Source organism: Hypomesus transpacificus, chromosome 1 (assembly GCF_021917145.1).
Source record: "Hypomesus transpacificus isolate Combined female chromosome 1, fHypTra1, whole genome shotgun sequence".
Classification (NCBI taxonomy): Eukaryota; Metazoa; Chordata; class Actinopteri; order Osmeriformes; family Osmeridae; genus Hypomesus; species Hypomesus transpacificus.
Genome location: NC_061060.1, coordinates 3277091 through 3294610, shown reverse-complemented (window position 1 = coordinate 3294610; position 17520 = coordinate 3277091). Strand labels below are relative to the sequence as shown.

General features: G+C 37.2%; 3 protein-coding genes and 1 gene segment (V, D, J or C); 2 read left to right on the top strand and 2 right to left on the bottom strand.

Annotated features, from left to right (window-relative positions):
- Positions 1–799: 799 nt before the first annotated feature.
- LOC124470391 lies at positions 800–3403 on the top strand. The segment is given in 4 exon segments: positions 800–836; positions 924–1280; positions 1812–1928; positions 3390–3403. Coding segments are annotated over 4 exon segments (525 nt in total).
- Positions 3404–3685: 282 nt separating this feature from the next.
- LOC124478155 lies at positions 3686–6582 on the top strand. 2 transcript variants are annotated; one of them, XM_047036367.1, is made up of 6 exons: positions 3686–3790; positions 4221–4562; positions 4678–5037; positions 5130–5246; positions 5362–5417; positions 5619–6582. In XM_047036367.1, the coding sequence occupies exons 1-6, from the start codon at positions 3745–3747 to the stop codon at positions 5769–5771; spliced, it is 1074 nt and encodes a 357-aa protein (XP_046892323.1). In that variant the 5' UTR covers positions 3686–3744; the 3' UTR covers positions 5772–6582. The 2 variants fall into 2 exon arrangements, 1 of the variants encoding a protein (XP_046892323.1); XR_006957219.1 differs by having other exon boundaries at positions 3687–3790; positions 5130–5164; positions 5619–5649.
- A 216-nt stretch (positions 6583–6798) lies between these two features.
- Positions 6799–8769, bottom strand: LOC124481373. The gene is made up of 6 exons (XM_047041241.1): positions 8699–8769; positions 8255–8587; positions 7798–8154; positions 7421–7552; positions 7179–7243; positions 6799–7067 (listed from the first exon to the last, which is right to left on the bottom strand). Exons 1-6 carry the CDS (start codon positions 8739–8741, stop codon positions 6945–6947), a joined length of 1053 nt encoding a protein of 350 aa, XP_046897197.1. The 5' UTR covers positions 8742–8769; the 3' UTR covers positions 6799–6944.
- A 367-nt stretch (positions 8770–9136) lies between these two features.
- On the bottom strand, positions 9137–16433 carry LOC124480944. 14 transcript variants are annotated; one of them, XR_006957625.1, is made up of 10 exons: positions 16264–16433; positions 16077–16158; positions 14815–15852; positions 12226–14675; positions 11756–12130; positions 11168–11494; positions 10815–10955; positions 10105–10163; positions 9674–9816; positions 9137–9560 (listed from the first exon to the last, which is right to left on the bottom strand). XR_006957625.1 is itself a non-coding variant. In XM_047040749.1 (7 exons), exons 2-7 carry the CDS (start codon positions 12323–12325, stop codon positions 9736–9738), a joined length of 1083 nt encoding a protein of 360 aa, XP_046896705.1. In that variant the 5' UTR covers positions 12326–14675; positions 16077–16431; the 3' UTR covers positions 9485–9735. The 14 variants fall into 14 exon arrangements, 1 of the variants encoding a protein (XP_046896705.1); XR_006957632.1 differs by having other exon boundaries at positions 16077–16138; XR_006957618.1 differs by having other exon boundaries at positions 14815–16158; positions 16260–16433.
- Positions 16434–17520: the final 1087 nt, after the last annotated feature.

Below are 17520 nucleotides of genomic sequence, written 5' to 3'. Positions count from 1 at the left end.
GCGGCAGATGACGACGAGGTTGGATATGAATTCAGACCAGAGGTTCTGCTCATAAGTCATAAATAAGAAAAGACTAACTATCATCGCAAACCACCAAGATGATTTCAATCAGACATATCTGTGTACTTCTTCTCTCTCATCTGTGTAAGTGTATATTTGATCAGTTATCAGTTACATTATTTTGGATTGGTCTCTAAAGATCAACTGTAGATTCTCGACCGACATATTAACTGGGTACTAATGGCATCTCTGCTGATATTCAAAAACTGGTTTGAATGAGTTTATACCAATTTAAGATGAATTGATAGTTAATTGGGACTCTGATAATTGACATTGCACATGGATTATAGAAAAAAAAAATCATGTGTAATATATTATAATATACAGATAATGAGTGGACTGAAAATATTGTTGTACAAAATACTTTTATTTCTGGATTAATGCAATTACAAAGTCTGGAAAAATGATATCCTTTAACAATTTGCCATTTTCTAGATCTGAATGAAAGTGAGGACATTCACCAAAATATAAATTTGACCATTGCTGAACACGGTGGAACTGTGACACTGCCATGTGCAGTCTCGGAAGACTATGAAATAATATACTGGTACAAGCAAACCATTGGACATATGCCCCAACTTGTAGCAAATAAAATTAAAATTGGAGGACATAAAATCTATTTAGGAAAGCTTTTCTCTGCACAAATCATTACTGGTAATTTTATTCTAAAAATCCAAAATATAACCAGTTCAGACAGGGGAATATACAGTACTTCTCTGTAAAAGCAGTGAATAATAAGATGGAATTCAGAAACGGTACCTTTGTGGCTGCAAGGGGTATGTATACATTGTAGTTCATAAACAATTTATTATCTGCATATTGTAGACTATATTGTATTTATGTTTTTCTTTGTAAATATTCAGGTAACCATCTTCAGAGAACTGACTACCAGACAGTGTTGCAGCAGACAGAGTCTGAGCCAGTCCATCCAGGAGACTCTGTGACTCTGCAGTGTTCAGTCCTCTCTGAGTCCTGTACAGGACAACACAGTGTGTTCTGGTTCAGAGCCGGGGCAGGAGAATCCCATCCAGGACTCCTTTACACCCAAGGAGACAGGAGTGAAGAGTGTGAGAAGAGACCTGAGACTCCCTCTCCTACACGGAGCTGTGTCTACAGCCTCTCCAAGAACAACCTCAACTCCTCTGATACTGGGACTTACTACTGTGCAGTGGCCACATGTGGAGAGATACTGTTTGGCAGTGGAACAAGACTGGAATTTGGTAAGTAATGAACATGAGTCGGTCTGGGGTCCCCAAACGTTTTTTTTGCGAGGGCCAGATAATTTTTCCTTTCTTAAATGTTGGGCCGGGTCGGTCTGTAACAGAACATGACATGGGCCGGGGTGACTACCAGTATTATTGTGGAGATTTTATTATGATTTTAAATGTATTTATTATGCTAGATTAGTTTATTATTTTGTTATGCACCATACTGTACATCCGTACATATCAAGGGATATATAGCCTATTAAAAGAGCTTTATTACTATCGTAATTACCTTTTTCATATTGACTGCTATTGAAATAAAAAAATGTATTGATGTATGCATATCAATCAGTGTGAATTTTGTTTATTTATTTTATACCAAAAAATATGTCTGGAACTGTTCAGAGGGCCGGTCGTAATGCGTGGGCGGGCCGTATTCGGCTCTCGGGCCGTAGTTTGGGGCCCCCTGGTCTAGGTGGATGGATGTTTGGTGTAAATACATTTGACTACATCAGTGCTGCCTCCCTCTTCTGTTGTTCCCTCCAGAACCAGCTGTGGATCTCCTAGTTATCGTACTCGGGGTAACTTTAGCTGTGTGTGTTGTGTTGATCATTATACTCATCTGTACCAGAAAGACACGGACAGTGTGTGAGAATTGTAAAGGTAAAAGTTGCGTTTTTGAACTGGAGATTTATGTAACGTTAAAAGCTATACACGGCAATTTTGGTCCGAGGTCCTGGAAGTTAATTCAAATGAATGTTACTTTGTCATCGAATAGTGAGTGTTACCTATCACGGACATGACAAGATAACTGCAGAACAGTCAAGTGGCCAGGTACAGTTGAACCAAATACTATTTACATTAATATAACAATATAGGCTCTTCCATGGCGCAATATCTAATAGCCTATGTTTGGATTTTATATGCAGATGATCTCCTTTAGTTCTTTAGTAATACATTTCATGTTACAGTTACTTACATGTTGAGATTCTTCACAGGAGGGTGAAGACTTGAACTATGCTGCTCTGCAGTTCTCTGAGATGAAAGGTAAAAGAGGAAGAAGGAAGAGAGAGACCCCACAGGAGAGTGTGTACTCTGATGTGAGGGTTTCTGACTAGGAGGGAAATGCTCAACAGAAAATCAGTTTGTAAACATGTAGTCATTTAGCAGACGCTCTTATCCAGAGCAACTTACAGCAAGTACAGGGACATTCCCCCGAAGCAAGAAGGGTGAAATGCCTTGCCCAAGGGCACAACATAATTTGGCACATCCGGGAATCGAGCTGGCAACCTTCAGATCACTAGCTCGATTCCCTAACCGCTCAGCCACCTGACTCCCATAAACATTATTGAGGTGGCAATTAACCTTAGCTCATAATGTTGTATTTCATTGACTCTGATATTAACAATAATTGTCCGAGTGATTTTCAGTTGTAGATTTTCAGTCTGCACATCCGAGTGTAGTTTGAGCTGCAATGCTGCTGGAACTGTGGTTACAAAGTTAGCGCCCAACAAATGTTTCCCAACAAATATTTGAAAGTGGTTTCTATAATTTTTTTTTAAAGGAGCAGTGTAAGTATAGAGTGCTTTTTGGATCTGTGATTGTAATAGTATAACGGACAACATGATTTAATATCAGTACAGTTTTTTAAAATTGTAACTGTGTTATCTTGATAAACTTCCTGGATGTGGTTGTCATAATGATGAAATCAAATTAGCATAGGCTACAAGCGCTGTTGCCATAAAACACCAAGAAAAAAACTGACCAAGTTGGATATTTCAAAACAGTTTGACTGAAACCTGCTTCCAAACCTCACCTCGTCTCAGTCATGAGCTGGTCCCTTTGTGAGCTGCCAAGTGTAAAGTCAAGGCCTGTCTTTTGCTTATATGTTGACAAAAATGTTACATTTGGTTTATGATCTTTGCAAGACGACTGTACATATCTGAATAAAAGCAAATATAGTTGACCGGGTCTGAGAAATAATGATACATCAAACATGTATTCAACAATTATTTAATTGCAAATAAAATATGGAAAACCATAACATGATTAAACCCACCCAACCAATTAGGTTTATTCTTTATGTTAAATAGCTTGAATATCTCAATAACCTTTTCTCTTCAGTACGCAGTAACTAACACACTGCAGGAAAGAACAGCACCTTCATTTTATAAAGGAAACATAACATGTATTTGACTTCATGTTGACTTGGCAATAAATTGCTTGTTTTTTTAAATAAAGGAATGTATCAAAGAGTCAGATGAAAGGTTAATCTGTAAATGAAACCCTACATGAAGGCAAGCACAAGTGGGACTATGCTAATGCATGTTCTTAATGTCCATACGTGTTTTCTTTAGCCTATTGGTGGATTTGTCACAGGAAGTCCCTTCCACCAATCAGGTTGCATCTGAATCCAGGCCAAAGTTCTGCTCATGAGTTAAAAGTCAGAAAAGACAAACTATCATTGCAAAGCACCAAGATGATCTTAATCAGACATATCTGTGTACTTCTTCTCTCTCAACAGTGTAAGTGTGTATTTTATAAGTTATATTATTTTGAATTGTTTCATCTAGGTCAACTGTAGATTCTCAGAATACCAAGAAAGGTTTTACAGTGCAAATTGCATCTCTGATGGTTTTGATCAACAGTTTTTTTATTTGTTGCCAATTTAAGAATGGTAGAGTTAATTAAATATCTACAATAATCAATACCGTTGATGGACTATCTAAAAAAGTGTGGTTTTGTTAGCTCATGTAATTGTACTTAATGAGTGAAAGGAAAATATGTAAATACTAAAACCTTTGTACATAAAGCAATGTTGTTATGAAATCTGGAAACTAAACATGGTACTAAAGTGGGTACCTTTTATTCAAGCTGGCGGACTGAGTCTGTCCAGTTAAGTTGAAGTCTGAGTGAAAATGATGTCCTCTAACAAATTCTTCAAACTTTTTCTAGATCTGATTCAAAGTGAGGATGTTCACCAACATATTCCTTTGACCACAGCTGAACACGGTCGAACTGTAACACTGCAGTGTCTGATATCAGAAAATTATGCATTGATGTACTGGTACAAGCAAACCCTTGGACATATGCCCCAACCTTTAACTTTTAAAGTTCAAAATCAACTAAATTCAACTGTTTTGAAAAACCCTCTGCGTTTCTCTGCAGAAATGGTGAAAAAGAATTATGTTTTAAAAATAAAAAATGTAACCAGTTCAGACGAGGGAATATACTTTTGTCAAACCGGAACTATGTATGGGATACATTTCAGAAACGGCACCTTTGTGACTGTGAGGGGTACGTATCCCATCATAGATATATGTTTATAAACAATATTATATTCGTAGATTTAATTACATTTTTTGTTAATATACCATCAAGTGCAATGTTATTTTTCATTGTAAATATGCAGGTAACTTTCTTCAGAGATCTCACAACCTGACAGTGTTGCAGCAGCCAGAGTCTAAGCCAGTCCATCCAGGAGACTCTGTGACTCTGCAGTGTTCAGTCCTCTCTGAGTCCTGTACAGGACAACACAGTGTGTTCTGGTTCAGAGCCGGGGCAGGAGAATCCCATCCAGGACTCCTTTACACCCCAGGAGACAGGAGTGAAGAGTGTGAGAAGAGACCTGAGACTCCCTCTCCTACACGGAGCTGTGTCTACAGCCTCTCCAAGAACAACCTCAGCTCCTCTGATACTGGGACTTACTACTGTGCAGTAGCCACATGTGGAGAGATACTGTTTGGCAATGGAACAAGACTGGATGTTAAAGGTAATGAACATGAGTCTAGGTGGATGGATGTTTGGTGTAACTATACATTTGACTACATCAGTGCTGCCTCCCTCTTCTGTTGTTCCCTCCAGAACCAGCAGTGGATCTCCTAGTCATCGTACTCGGGGTAACTTTAGCTGTGTGTGTTGTGTTGATCATTATACTCATCTGTACCAGAAAGACACAGACAGTGTGTGAGAATTGTAAAGGTAAAAGTTGTATAATTGAACTGAAGAAATATGGAATATTAAAAGATATAAACTATTATTTTTGCATCAGGTTCCGGGAGTTTTTTCTAATGAATGTTATATTGTCTTATGACAGTAAGCGCTGCCACTCACGGACGTGACAAGACAACTGCAGAACAGGGAAGTGGTCAGGTACAGTCGTTCTACATAACATGGTTCAAAACACCATATATATGATTTGGGTCTTTGTGGCACAGTCATAATTCTAACAATAAGCAAGTTTTACCAGGATTACATTTGAGTGTATGTTGTTTTCATATGATGATGAACACCTTTCATTATCTTGTTTTATCTTTTATGTTACAGTTACTTATATATTGTGATTCTTCACAGGAAGGTGAAGACTTGAATTATGCTGCTCTGCAGTTCACTGAGATGAAAGGTAAAAGAGGAAGAAGGAAGAGAGAGACCCCACAGGAGAGTGTGTACTCTGATGTGAGGGGTTCTGACTGGGAGGGAAGTGGTCAACAGCAAATCAGTTTGTAAATATTGTTGAGCTGGCAGTTTATGTTAGCTTATGTTGTATTTTGATACTTATTTTCCTTTGTACTCACGCCTTTTATTCTCTTAATTTCTTAGTTTTTGTTTGTGGTTACTAGACATTCAGTCTGCATCTCCAAAGTTAGTCTGAGGCACAGCTACTGTTTACCAGACCTGTGGTCACACTGTGGTCAGCATTCAACAAATGTTACCATAAATAATTTAGTAAAGGGTTGGAGATCTGTGTTTGTTGTTTCATAACGTACAAGATGAATGAATCTCTGTGTTATTAAACATAACAATGTAATATAAAAACAACAGTAGTAGGTGTATTTAGGGTTTATTTATGGTTTAGTGCATGAGATACTCAGTGATCACTTCTCTTCCTCTTCCTGATTGGGGTTGTCATGGTGATTAGTGTCACAGGGTCAAACAAGTGCTGTTTTCATTCAGCACCCAACCTCTGACAAAAAGAATAAATAATTGCCCACTATTTATCAAGGGGATTCAGGTCCATTTCAAGTTTTACATTAAATTCATTTGAATTTGCAGAATATTACATGGCACAGACTATCATTTTAACATTTTGCCAAATTGGATGAGCAATAAAAATATCCTTGACTGGCTGAGTAAGAATATGAAGCAGAACAACCCATCCCTAACCTTAACCCTAACCCATCTATCAAACAGATAAATCCCAAAAGTTGTGAGCTACAATTACTGTGACATATTTTATGGACTACTTGCTACTTTACATAATGTAAGGAGCTCACTATTTACCGTCTTTGTCATAACAATCATATTGTTTATGTTATAAAAGTCTACACAATTCTCATTATCATACAAATATGTATATTATTTTGGTCAGACTGGATCTCTCTTGCATGTTTTTGAGCATAAAGAGTTAATAAAATACAACCCTTTGTAAACTTCAGTATTGAATGTGTACAACCTAGTTTCACTGAATAAGTGTTAAACCATGCAATGACATCTACATGACAATCAATGAAAAAAGGAGAAAATAAAGAATCCATCGAAGCATAAAAGTTTATTTTTAAATGCTCTTAGATCAAATTCAAAATCCCAAAATAAGCTCAACATGCTCAATACAAATTGAAAACAAAATAAATTCCATCCGTCAAAGTTTAAGATGCAGGTATAAGTCTTTAAGTAACTTTGTCATTCCCGCCTGGAGTACGTCACATCGGTGTAGACGCTGTCCTGTGGCTGTTTCCTGCCACGTTTCTCCTTCCTCTGAGAAAAATGCAGCGTGCTGTAATTCAACACTTCTGCTTCTCCATCCTGTAGAAGATCGTAAGTTTTATTCAACACTGGGCCGTGAAACAACAGTGCTACATCCACAACCGTCTACCAGATTTCCTTTCTGATATGAAGTAGTCAAACATCACTTACATCAGACGGCTCTTCCCTGGTTGAGCTGGCTTGCTGGAGTTCTCTTGAGACACTCACGGTTCGCACTAATTAAATTACAGCTCATGTCACAAAACACAGCATTCTGTTCATTTGAATAACATTACTCATTGTAATGTAAACTAAACTATACCGTATGTGTATATGTAAACTACTTGTATTTCATCTAGTGACAAGTAAACAGTTACATTTAATGGAGATTCTAAGCTAATGTAAGAACTCACCGTTACAATGTTCACAAACTGGCCGTGGCGTTCTAGTGGAGATTAAAATGAAGATGAAAATCAGAGAAAAGACCAGACAGAAGGACGTGGCTCCAAGCAGGAGGACAAGCGGATCCACTCCGTTGTCAGAAGCTGGAAAACAAAACAAAAACCATCCCAAAGTTTGAATTTACTGCAGTCAGTGCAAGAGAATGTATATATGCGCTTGCGTTAGAGGCTCTTTATCAACAAACACTTCAAAACCAGTTATTTCATAATTCATTATATAATTATGTAAATGTAATGCATACTGTTGCTCACGTACTGTTATTTTGCATTTATCAATCCATTTCTTTTTCTTTCTTTTTTTGTTTGTTGAGATATTCTTTACTACATACCAACATCCAGTCTTGTTCCATTGCCAAACAGTATCTCTCCACATGTGGCCACTGCACAGTAGTAAGTTCCAGTATCAGAGGAGCTGAGGTTGTTCTTGGAGAGGCTGTAGACACAGCTCCGTGTAGGAGAGGGAGTCTCAGGTCTCTTCTCACACTCTTCACTCCTGTCTCCTTGGGTGTAAAGGAGTCCTGGATGGGATTCTCCTGCCCCGGCTCTGAACCAGAACACACTGTGTTGTCCTGAACAGGACTCAGAGAGGACTGAACACTGCAGAGTCACAGAGTCTCCTGGGTGGACTGGCTCAGAGTCTGGCTGCTGTAACACTGTCTGGTAATCCAACAGATTTAGACTAGTACCTGGATAGTAAAAACCACAGAAATTTCGATCGATCAAATTAATGAGAAAATGACTGCCAAATCATGTTACATTGTGATAGTATTCATCTTTAAACTCTACCTTTTAATGAGAGGAATGTTGCACCTCTAAACACTGTTCTATAATATTCACCGACCCCACAGTAATAAACGCCCTCATCTTCCTCAGTCACCCTCAGGATTGTGAGCTGAAGTCTTCCTTCTGATACTTCATAACGTAAAGGATTAAACCCCTGGTAAAACAGAGGTGTGTCCACTGAGCGTTTTCTGATTGTGATCATTATTTGTGGAAGGCCTCCCATTGTTTGCTTGTACCAGTGTATGATTTTAGATTCATATTCCTGTTTTGATTTGAAAACACACACCAGGCGAACCCGGTCATGAAGTTGAACCACGGTCACAGGTTCCAGAGTGTCTAAATGAAAGGAAAACACAATTTAAAAAATTTATAAATTATTTATATATGTCAAATATAATTAATACAGTATTTTAACAATGTTTTTTCTCCCAATGGAATTATACTTACACACTGTGCCTAAAAGAGTCATAACAGTCCATACAGGTAACATAGTGTCTAGCCTCTTTGTGATGCTGTCAGTGTTCAGATGTTCAGATTGGTGTCAAGATGATCAAGGTTTACAAAGAAAAACTAAAATCACATCTGATTGGTTTAAACCAAAAAGTAGAGTACTTCCTGTTTCCCCGCTTCCAACTCATTTCTAAAGGCCACAATACCATGAAACAGCTAAAGAACTTGAACTTGAAAATGGTCAGTCCATGTTTGTTAAGGTTTCTTTGTGTGTGAAAGCAAACGTTATAGTAAGAGGCAGTTGGTTTAAGCATTTATGAAGATAGAATCATGCATTCATGCCAGCCTCTGTATGTAGTTCTGTTTTTTTCATGTGACTTATTATAAGAAAGAAATTGTATTAGTGATGCTCAATGACAGGTTCTGGACATAAGGTGGAGATAATTGATCCACTAAACATTTATTAAAAAAAACATTCTTCCAGATATCACACATTCCAACAGTAGATATACTGCTCATCGTATGAGCACATTAATGCAGAATGCAACACTTTTATTTATCATTACAAGCCAAATATATCCAAGCTATTCAAATATAAGTAAAACTGAAAAAGGTAAAAAAAAAAGGTTTTTAATATTGATACAATGTAATTACTTAGATTTACATTTAGTCATTTAGCAGACGCTCTTATCCAGAGCGACTTACAGTAAGTACAGGGACATTCCCCCCGAGGCAAGTAAGGCCTTGCCCAAGGACACAACGTCATTTGGCATGGCGGGAAATTGATCCAGCAACCCTCTGATTACTAGCCCGACTCCCTTACCGCTCAGCCATCTGACTCCCTTAGATATCATCAGTCCTGAAAAAAATGTCCAGGTTTCAGAACAGAAGATATTTTAATGATACTGCAGGTAGGTTTACAGTTCGAAAAAGGAAGAGTGATCAAAAAGGACATTAAAATATAATCCTTACAGGCTGTCAATTACATCAAGACCTTTGACATCAGAGTAAATGGTGTCTTCCTTGTTGGTGTATTAATGTCTTCTGTTCCTGTTGAGGGCTTTCCTTTTTGTAAACTCTACTTGTGAGTAAAGCATCTCGTCACCATCCTGTCTCTGAGGAAAAACGTGACTCAGAATCTATACACTCGGCAGAATCATGTTCATAGAGTAGGACAAGGTGATCTGAAGCTACGACTTGATCACAGCGCCACCAACAGGTTACTGAAGCAACCGTTTACAAGTGGAGGTGATAAACACCCAATAGGTTATTTCAGTTGTTGTGGGCACTAGGCAAACTTTATACATTGGTTATTCGTGATATAAATACAGTTTGAATTGACAAATTCAATTTTCCTAAAGCAAATACAGATGAATGTACCATTATTTATAAGAATGACATACCTGCTCATTCTGAGTGTCACTGGTCTCACCAACAGATGCTTGAAGTTGAATGACTCTAGCTGTTCCAAACAACAACAAGCCATTAGATATACTAGATAAGATTTAACTGTTGTTAGAGTGTAATCTTATAATTCGTTCCTAACTTTTTTTGTTGTAACCACAAATTTCATACGTCTGCCTGTCTCTGTGTGTTGGCAGGTATGCTGTTTATGTAGTATTTATGATGGATAGAATGTGTTTTAATACCTGTCTACAAACAAATTTCCCCTAGTGGGACAATTATATTGACTTGACTTGAGTATTACAAATGAACATCTGCTGTATTGGCAGTGTCCACTATGCGTTCCGTTCTCTGACCTTCATGACACAGAAAGATTTTGCTAGCATGACTGGTACATTTTCATGTCAAGGTGTTTGGTAAACTCTTTCACCAATCAGCTTGTTGTCTAATACTGTATCAACCTAAAATCTAAACGGATAGTCACACTTTTCTAGAGGAGACGGGTGTAACTTTCTTCCAGAAAAAGCTAATTCATTTTTTTCTTCTTCAATGTTAATTGTTTAATTATGCATTACAGTCATTAGTTAAAAACCTGGGACATCAGGAACAAGTGTACTCGGTGATAAAGAATTATATTTACGCGAATGAAAAAAAGGTTTTCGTACTAGGATATACTGTATATGAATGATGAAGGGAAAATTTAACTTACTGTTGCGGCGATCACATTTCATCCTTTTAATTGTGTAGATTAAAAAGGCGATTATGATGACACATATGACCAACACAGAACAGAGGGATATGACAATCCAGGTCTCTCCAAAATCTTGTGTCACCACAGCACATGCTTTGTCTGCAAATTAAAGTATTGTGGTAGAAAGTAGGTAATTTTCTTTTTACGTAAAACATACTCCCAAAAATGTCTCTAGGCCTACATCAATCCACCTATCATTGTGGAATCAAAGCATTGTTTCATTTGGAGAAAAAGGAACTCAAAATCAAAATAAAACATAGTCTGCTAATATAATATTGTTTATGAACAGTTAACTAAGGTGACATACATACCCCTTTCAGTCACAAAGGTGCAGTTTCTAAAATTCATCTCATATGCCGTTCCCATTCCACAGAAGTACATTCTCCCGTCTGAACTGGTTATATTTTTGATTTTCAGAACGATTTTTGCAGAGAAACGCAGATGATCTCCCAAAACATTTGAATGTTGTTTAATTGAAGATTCAGCCATTAAACATTGGGGAACATGTCCAATACTTTGCTTGTACCAGTTTAGCATTTGATCTTCTTCTGATATCAGACACTGCAGTGTTACAGTTCCACCATATTCAGCTTTGATCAAAGGAATATGTTGGTGAACATCCTCACATTGAATCAGATCTAAAAAATTGGGAAGAATTTAGTAAGACAATGTTTTTTTGCAAGTGATGTTTTTATCCAGGGTTCAATCTATCTTGAACAAACTAATTGACCCAATTCACATGTAACATCTTTCACCTAACAAATATGTATATTTTTTACAACAGTCAATACTTAATAGTCAATAATGTCATATTTAAATACTTAATAGTCAATAATGTCATGTTTAAATACTTAATAGTCAATAATGTCAGATTTAAACCTGAAAACCTTACTTCTTACCTTTATTAATGCTATATTTATCTCCAATCCTCAACAAAATCCCTGTGTTAAATTTAACAATTTTCTGCTGATAAACTTTCACACAATCATACATGGCAGTATCAGTCAGTTTAGTTTGATTAATATGCAGGTTAAAACTCTGTCCTTCTACTTTTGCTGTGATGCGTGGGGTGTCATTAAAGCCCTCCTGTGATATTTTTTTTGATCTCATGTGGTTTAACGCCGCTATAAATTCAGGACTGTGTCCTGCACCTTGTCTGAACCAGAAGATGAATGAATTCTTGTCAATAAATCCCCTTGGACAGAGACATTTTAGAGTCACATTCTCTCCTGGCTGAGCTGTCATCAACTTGTAGTGCTGATCACATGCGAGACCTGAGTAAATACAACAATACACAGGTATTAAATAGGTATTTATCTATACATGTAACAATAATCCTATATTTTTTTAATTTGAGTATCATACTTACATACACAACTGGCCACAAATAAAGCCTGAAATATGATAGACACCATTATACTCCACCAGAGACTGCTGTGGTATCTATGAGGAAACTGATGGTGATTCATCCAAATATAGTTAGCTATTTATACAGCTATCAAAAGGGGTGGGAAAATGTGACTGTTTCTGATTGGCTTTTTAACTTTTAGAAGTTGGTTCTTTGTAAGGTGCGACTAGGAAATGTCTGTGACACTAGTGTAGGTCAGAGGTCACAATATTACCAAAGTGTATAATGCCATGCAACTTTGAACAAGGAACATAGGAGGTGGGTCAAGGCCATTTCTAGGAGGCCTATATCTAAAGACCGAAACAAAAGCTATCCAGCATGCAGCAGTGTCCTTTTTCTGTGCTTGAGAAGGCTATGCTAATCATCACATATGTATGTATCAGACACCTGCACCTTATAGATCTATGATAACTATGATGATTTTGTCTTGCACTTGTACTTTCCGATTCACTTCATTGGCTTGGTACTTTAACAGCAATTGGGTACTATTATGTCTTCACTATTAATATTCCTATGTATCCCTATGCACAAATATACATGGCAGAGCTCAAATATAATTGTTGTTGAGAGATGTTATATATAAAAATTCCTATATGAAATCAAACTCAATGACATTGGGACAGCTTCAAAATAAGTATGTTTGTATGTTTTAAGTTGGCACTGACAGTCTGTTTCTCCCTTAATGGATAGAGCTTTACTGCCACTTTCTGGTATGAGGAAGAAACTGCAGGTTCCTTCATGACAGCAAAACTAAAAGGACCCAACGACTTTTCGTCAAGAACAGACATTTCTTACCACGGGCAAGTATCTGTGTACATTTGTATGTTTATTGACCTATGGCATAAAAACAAAACCCAATCCATATCTACTTACATATGTGCCTGCATATTTGTGCTCTGACATACAATTTAATTTGATTTAATCTATCTGCCTGTCTGTGTCTGTCTGTTCGTCTGTCCATTAGGCCTAATTGAATTATACAATTATTTATAACCTAGGAGCATATGTAGCATGGCTACAAATCATAATATATATTGAGGGGGACAGTCCCCCCCAATATTCAAATGTAGTCAAAATCCCCCCCCCCAATATATTGATATAAAAATATAAATACAATATAAATGTTCTATGCAACAACAGGCAACCATGCTGTCCGAAATTATCATACAAAATCTTATCATATTCATAACTAAACTTTACTGATACTGGTGTTCTGTATGGAAATGTTTTTGTTTTGTTTTGTTTTCAGGGGGGGACCCTCAGACTCCCCAGCAGATTTCGTTCCCCCCAATGATGACTCCATGGCTAGGCCTTGCTACAAAGTGATTAATTGACACTGATAGCAACAGCTGTAGATGGAGGATTTTACTGAGTGTACACAGTAGTTCAAGATTTTGTTTCAGATTCCATCCAGTATTGAAGTTTTTCTTGACACTTCAAGGCAGCACACTTTCAGCACACTTCCGACTGCCCTAAAGTTACCTTGGTCAAATGTCCGCTCACAAACATGTCACAGGAAGGTCAAAATCAGGGGCCTAGGTTTCAATGTACACCTGCGGAGAGGAACCGCTGATCTGCTCTACTCTCAGTCTGCATGTTCTCTTCAGCCATGTTTTTAAATCCTTGCCAGACTCCCCTGAAGTTACCATAGTCAAACTGTCTGGTTCCCAATTATTAGTGGAAAACAAAGAGTTGCATCAATCAAACAAACAATAAACAAAAACTACTTGACAGTCTGCCTATATAATGATTTATTTAATACATTTTCACAATTTAGTTACAGTTAAAATCATGCTGATTGTCAGATGGAATGGAAATCAAGAACTCAAGCATTGTATTACTGTAAATAACATACAATTATTATATTGGATAGTGTACGATTATTTGAGATATGTTGTTATGATTTGGTTTAGGCAAATGTTTCATGGCCCCTTGTCTGGCTAACCAACAATGACAGTATCACCGACATAGTGAGTTGGCCAGCGTCTGTTCCTATCGGTTTGATCAGGGACACAACCAAGGGTTAGTTTCCTGGTTGAGGGATCAGTACCTCTGTACTCACAACGTGGGGGACGAACGCCAATGCCACTATGGCTGATACAATTAAGAACAGGGAATGGTTGATTGCTGACAAAGTGATCACGGTTAGCAGACACACGAGTTCCAGCTTGGTTACATATTTTATTTACTTCTCCCGAGTTAACTAATATGAAAGTATTTTTACTTTTGCAGTCGGGAGACGAAGGCTCCGTCAGTCTAAGGGTGCGCATGTAGTTGCTACACTGTACTTTTGTCATAGTTGGATTCACGTGATTGCTGAGAAATGTGCGATAAGCCTCAGGTGCTTGACCCTGTGTCCTCACCACCACACAGGCCAGCAGCAGGAGTGTCCACTGGAGCTTCATGATGACCTAAGGACAAACGATATGAATACAACTACCATTGCAGTATGGAAGAAAACCAAACAAACATTTTCATTACCTACAGAGTTGTTCACTGATTCACTGCCTTAAAGCAATTTAATTTCCTGTGTCAAATAGACCTACATACCTGTATCTCCACAAGTCTACACTACTGTAGTCTGCAAAGAGTCCTGACTTTTATCTGTTACATTCACATTAATATTTAAACTAAGCCAATAGTGCTTCTCGCAAACCATGTGATGGTTATTGACTTTTACTGTCCTTTGGCTCTGTGATACAAATACCTGTAATTCATTAATACACAAAATTGAGTGGTACAATAGGACAAATACGGAATTTGACTCAGTAATACCTCTTTTTCAGTCACTTTGGTACATGAATCATTTCACAATTAATTCTCAAAACCTTTTGTTTTGCTTTGTTATATTCCTGTAAATTGCATTCAACACTGTTACACTGGATGTTTTAAGATTGTTTGAGATATATTGCTTTGCTGAACAGAATTGTTATGAATTGGAATTTTAGATGTATTTATTTTTGTATTATGAATAGTGTAAGCAAATGTTTCATGGCCCCAAATGGCTAAACAACAACAACATCCCCTCCATAGTGGGTTGGCCAGCGTTTACCAGGCTGACTCTGATCAAGGTCACAAGAGATTTCAATTCTCCTGGTGTCCCTATTACCTCTATACTCACATTTAGGGTGTTGAATGCCACCAGTATGCTTACAAGTAACAACAGGGAATGGTTGATTGCTACGGTATCGATTGTTGCCTATAGGTGTTCCAGCACCATTACAGATGTCATTCACGTGACATAGTATACATGAAAACTGCAAATCTGTCCCACAAATTTGTATAAGGAAATTTGTATTTAATGTACATTTGAAAACAAACCAACAATACCCATGGTAAAAGTTAAAGTTCAAGAATTAACTTCAGCTGCCTTAGCACCCCCTAGTGGTGCAGTATGAGTATGACAGCTGTTTTGTAGGAGGTCCACTGTCAGAGGCTGTCAGGCCTTCCAGAACACAGTAGAATGAGTTAGTTCCATTCTGCTGAGAGGAACCACTGATCTGCTCTACTCTCAGTCTGCATGATCTCTGCAGCCATGTTGTTTTTAAATCCTTGCCAGACTCTCCTGAAGTCACCATGGTTAACAATCTAAACATTTAGATTGTGAGAATTTGAGATTTATTTGATCTTAATAACACATTTGATATTCCATGGTAGTGACATTTGTGTAATTTGAAGCTATACAAGCTATACAATACAAGAATACAGTTGCATATTAAACAGATATCAAAAACATAGCTGATAAAAAACAAAACTGCATACCAATATTGTTGCATTGTTGGCTTAGGTCAAGTCATAGAAGTTAAACTGACCTTATTTCAATCCTTAGTAGATCAGACAGGTCTTCTGTTTGATTCAGGATAGATGTATTCACCTGTGTGTATACACAGAACACTGTATGGAAGAAAAACAGCTAAATATTTTCATTAGCTACAGAGTTGTTCACTGATTCACTGCCTTTAAGAAATTTAATTTCCTACATCAAAAATACCTACATACTTGTATCTCCACAGGTCTACACTACTGTAGTCTGCATTGAGTCCTGACTTTTATCTGTTACATTCACATCAATATTTGAACAATAATATTAAGATAACAGTGCTTCTCACAAATCATGTGACAATGTGACAATTATTTACTTATCCTCTCCCTTAGTTCTGTGTATACAAAGACCTGTAATTAAACACACAATATTGATTACAATAGGAACACATATACTATATTTGACTGAGTAATACATTTTACTTTTAGTCATTTAGCAGACAATCTTATCCAGAGCGACTCACAGTAAGTACAGGGACATTCCCCCCGAGGCAAGTAGGGTGAAGTGCCTTGCCCAAGGACACAACTTCATTTTTCACGGCCAGGAATCTAACCGTCAATCTTCTGAGTAATAGCCTGATTCCCTAACCGCTCAGCCATCTGACTAATACAGTTTTCACAGTCACTTTGTTGCATTTTCAGATCACAATTGAAGTTCTAAGACCCCCACACTATCTAGTCACTTGTTCTCATCCTAAAAGTAAGTTGTCACTTTTTAACATATTCAATGCTTTGGTACATTTATGCAAATTATTATTGTTTACCACATTATCAATATATTATGTCATGTTGATCAGACTGTAATTTCCCACAGCGCTGCATGTAGTACTGTCTGAGGCGTTTTCATATGTTTACATTTCAACACATTATATTTTATTTTGTGCTATGCAGTGCTGTAAAAAAGTATTTTCTTTACTTTTATTTAAATTACTTTTTCTTTACTGTATAACAATGACATGGTCCATCAACAAATTACTGTACAAAGAATTAAGAATAATTAAAGGAATGTGTCAAAGCGACTGAAAAAAATAAATGCAATACAATAACTATGAGGCAATATTAGATCTATTGATTATAAATAAGATAACCACACAGGATGTCCTTGACTTCTCCCACAAAACCAACAGGGCTTCTCACAAACCATGTGCCGAATATTTACTTTTCTTTGGTTCGATGGATACAAACACCTGTGGCTTGTTCACTAGGCAAATGACTATGATTCATAAACTTCAGGACAAAAACACGTTGGCAAAAAAACAGGCAAGAAAAACCTACACAGCAGTAGGCCTATGTATTTCCACAAGTGTAAACCACTGATCTGAGTCCTGACTTTAATCTGTCACATTCACATCCCATAATAGTATTTTAATTACAGTAATCTCTCAGCTGCAGTTTAAGTTCTGGGTTCATCACCAGTACTAGCGCAGTGTCTGT

Coding starts and splice junctions, on each gene's coding strand:
- LOC124480944 (XM_047040749.1), bottom strand. CDS start 12,325: ATGAATCACCATCAGTTTCCTCATAGATACCACAGCAGTCTCTGGTGG. Junction 10,956..11,167: donor CACCTTTGTGACTGAAAGGG/GTATGTATGTCA, acceptor TTTAATTTGCAG/ACAAAGCATGTGCTGTGGTG. Junction 10,164..10,814: donor GAAATGTGATCGCCGCAACA/GTAAGTTAAATT, acceptor TGTTTGGAACAG/CTAGAGTCATTCAACTTCAA.
- LOC124478155 (XM_047036367.1), top strand. CDS start 3,745: ATGATCTTAATCAGACATATCTGTGTACTTCTTCTCTCTCAACAGT. Junction 3,791..4,220: donor ACTTCTTCTCTCTCAACAGT/GTAAGTGTGTAT, acceptor AACTTTTTCTAG/ATCTGATTCAAAGTGAGGAT. Junction 5,418..5,618: donor CAGAACAGGGAAGTGGTCAG/GTACAGTCGTTC, acceptor GATTCTTCACAG/GAAGGTGAAGACTTGAATTA.
- LOC124481373 (XM_047041241.1), bottom strand. CDS start 8,741: ATGTTACCTGTATGGACTGTTATGACTCTTTTAGGCACAGTGT. Junction 8,588..8,698: donor GACTCTTTTAGGCACAGTGT/GTAAGTATAATT, acceptor CCTTTCATTTAG/ACACTCTGGAACCTGTGACC. Junction 7,068..7,178: donor CCAGGGAAGAGCCGTCTGAT/GTAAGTGATGTT, acceptor GATCTTCTACAG/GATGGAGAAGCAGAAGTGTT.